This window comes from Lampetra fluviatilis, unplaced genomic scaffold (genome assembly GCF_964198595.1).
Source record: "Lampetra fluviatilis unplaced genomic scaffold, kcLamFluv1.1 SCAFFOLD_1349, whole genome shotgun sequence".
Classification (NCBI taxonomy): Eukaryota; Metazoa; Chordata; class Hyperoartia; order Petromyzontiformes; family Petromyzontidae; genus Lampetra; species Lampetra fluviatilis.
The window spans coordinates 1-2,789 of NW_027621123.1; the positions used below are offsets into that span (position 1 = coordinate 1).

Below are 2,789 nucleotides of genomic sequence, written 5' to 3' on the forward strand. Positions count from 1 at the left end.
ATCAATAGAAACCCAAAGAGACTCATAGAATCCCATTAGAGACTCAGAGCTCCACAGAGATTCATGGAGACCCACAGAGACTCATAGAGTCCCATTAGAGACTCAGAGCTCCACAGAGATGCATGGAGACCCCATGAAGATGCACAGAGCCACAGACACATGTAGAGACCTATAGAGTTCCATAGCAACTCATTGAGACTCAAAGAGACTCAGAGATCAATAGAAACCCAAAGAGACTCATAGAATCCCATTAGAGACTCAGAGCTCCACAGAGATTCATGGAGACCCACATAGACTCATAGAGTCCCATTAGAGACTCAGAGCTCCACAGAGATGCATGGAGACCCCATGAAGATGCACAGAGCCACAGACACATGTAGAGACCTATAGAGTTCCATGGCAACTCATTGAGACTCAAAGAGACTCAGAGATCCATAGAGACCCAAAGAGACTCATAGAGTCCCATTGGAGACTCAGAGCTCCACAGAGATGCATGGAGACCCCATGAAGATGCACAGAGCCACAGACACATGTAGAGACCTATAGAGTTCCATAGCAACTCATTGAGACTCAAAGAGACTCAGAGATCAATAGAAACCCAAAGAGACTCATAGAATCCCATTAGAGACTCAGAGCTCCACAGAGATTCATGGAGACCCACAGAGACTAATAGAGTCCCATTAGAGACTCAGAGCTCCACAGAGATTCATGGAGACCCACAGACTCATAGAGTCCCATTAGAGACTCCGAGAGCCGTAGACACTCATGGAGTCTTGTAAAGCCTCGTGTAACACTCAGTCATTGGTTAAAAACATCTGTAATACATATATGTAGAGGACGGCAGAGCTTGACGGGGAGAAGAGGGGTGAGTGGTCAGTTGTTGGCATCTCTCGGCTCTTCCTGCTGCTTCCCGTCTTCGGCGATCGCGAGAGATTGTGGCGATGATGATGGTGTCGATGGTGATGTCGACGATGATGATGATGATGTGGAAACCGTCGCTATGTCCGGCCACCGGTTGGGAGAGAGAAAGAGAGAGAGAGAGACACCCAGACCCAGGGCTCGAACCCACGACCTCAGTGTCTCTGACCTGGCGATTCTGAACCAAATTAGACGCCCAGACCCAGGGCTCGAACCCACGACCTCAGTGTCTCCGACCTGGCGATTCTGAACCAAATTAGTCGCCCAGACCCGGACTCGAACCCAGGCTCTGAGTGTGCCTGGGATGGCCATTATGGATCCCCTGAGAGACACCCAACCCCAGGGCTCGAACCCAGGGTCTCAGTGTCTCCTACCTGGTCATTCTGGACTCCCTTAGAGACACCCAGACCAGGGCTCAAACCCAGGCTCTGAGTGTGCCTGGGATGGCCATTATGGATCCCCTGAGAGACACCCAACCCCAGGGCTCGAACCCAGGGTCTCAGTGTCTCCTACCTGGTCATTCTGGACTCCCTTAGAGACACCCAGACCAGGGCTCGAACCCAGGGTCTCAGTGTCTCCTACCTGGTCATTCTGGACTCCCTTAGAGACACCCAGACCAGGGCTCAAACCCAGGCTCTGAGTGTGTCTGGGATGGCCATTATGGACCCCCTGAGAGACACCCAACCCCAGGGCTCGAACCCAGGTCTCAGTGTCTCCTACCTGGTCATTCTGGACTCCCTTAAAGACACCCAGACCAGGGCTCGAACCCAGGGTCTCAGTGTCTCCTACCTGGTCATTCTGGACTCCCTTAGAGACACCCAGACCAGGGCTCGAACCCAGGCTCTGAGTGTGCCTGGGATGGCCATTATGGATCCCCTGAGAGACACCCAACCCCAGGGCTCGAACCCAGGTCTCAGTGTCTCCTACCTGGTCATTCTGGACTCCCTTAGAGACACCCAGACCAGGGCTCGAACCCAGGGTCTCAGTGTCTCCTACCTGGTCATTCTGGACTCCCTTAGAGACACCCAGACCAGGGCTCAAACCCAGGCTCTGAGTGTGTCTGGGATGGCCATTATGGACCCCCTGAGAGACACCCAACCCCAGGGCTCGAACCCAGGTCTCAGTGTCTCCTACCTGGTCATTCTGGACTCCCTTAGAGACACCCAGACCAGGGCTCGAACCCAGGGTCTCAGTGTCTCCTACCTGCTCATTCTGGACTCCCTTAGAGACACCCAGACCAGGGCTCAAACCCAGGCTCTGAGTGTGTCTGGGATGGCCATTATGGACCCCCTGAGAGACACCCAACCCCAGGGCTCGAACCCAGGTCTCAGTGTCTCCTACCTGGTCATTCTGGACTCCCTTAGAGACACCCAGACCAGGGCTCGAACCCAGGGTCTCAGTGTCTCCTACCTGGTCATTCTGGACTCCCTTAGAGACACCCAGACCAGGGCTCAAACCCAGGCTCTGAGTGTGTCTGGGATGGCCATTATGGACCCCCTGAGAGACACCCAACCCCAGGGCTCGAACCCAGGTCTCAGTGTCTCCTACCTGGTCATTGTGAACCCCCTGAGAGACCCCCAGACCAGGGCTCGAACCCAGGGTCTCAGTGTCTCCTACCTGGTCATTGTTAACCCTCTTAGAGACACTCTGACCAGTAGTCTAACCCAGGGTCTCCGTGTCTCCTAGCTGGCCATTGTGAACCCCCTGAGAGACACCCAGACCAGGAGTCTAACCCAGGGTCTCAGTGTATTCTACCTGGCCAATGTGAACCCTCTTAGAGACACCCAGACCAGGAGTCTAACCCAGGGTCTCAGTGTATTCTACCTGGCCAATGTGAACCCCCTGAGAGACACCCAGACCCAGGAGTCTAA

At 54.2% G+C, this 2,789-nt stretch overlaps 1 protein-coding gene across 1 annotated transcript; it reads right to left on the reverse strand.

The window, feature by feature from the left end:
• Positions 1-52: 52 nt before the first annotated feature.
• On the reverse strand, positions 53-2,577 carry LOC144954820 (uncharacterized; the record flags this gene model as incomplete). The annotated part of the gene is made up of 2 exons (XM_078885230.1): positions 53-1,087; positions 1,156-2,577. A coding segment is annotated over one exon (1,209 nt), but the record flags the coding sequence as incomplete, so codon positions are not given.
• Between the last annotated feature and the right edge of the window lie 212 nt (positions 2,578-2,789).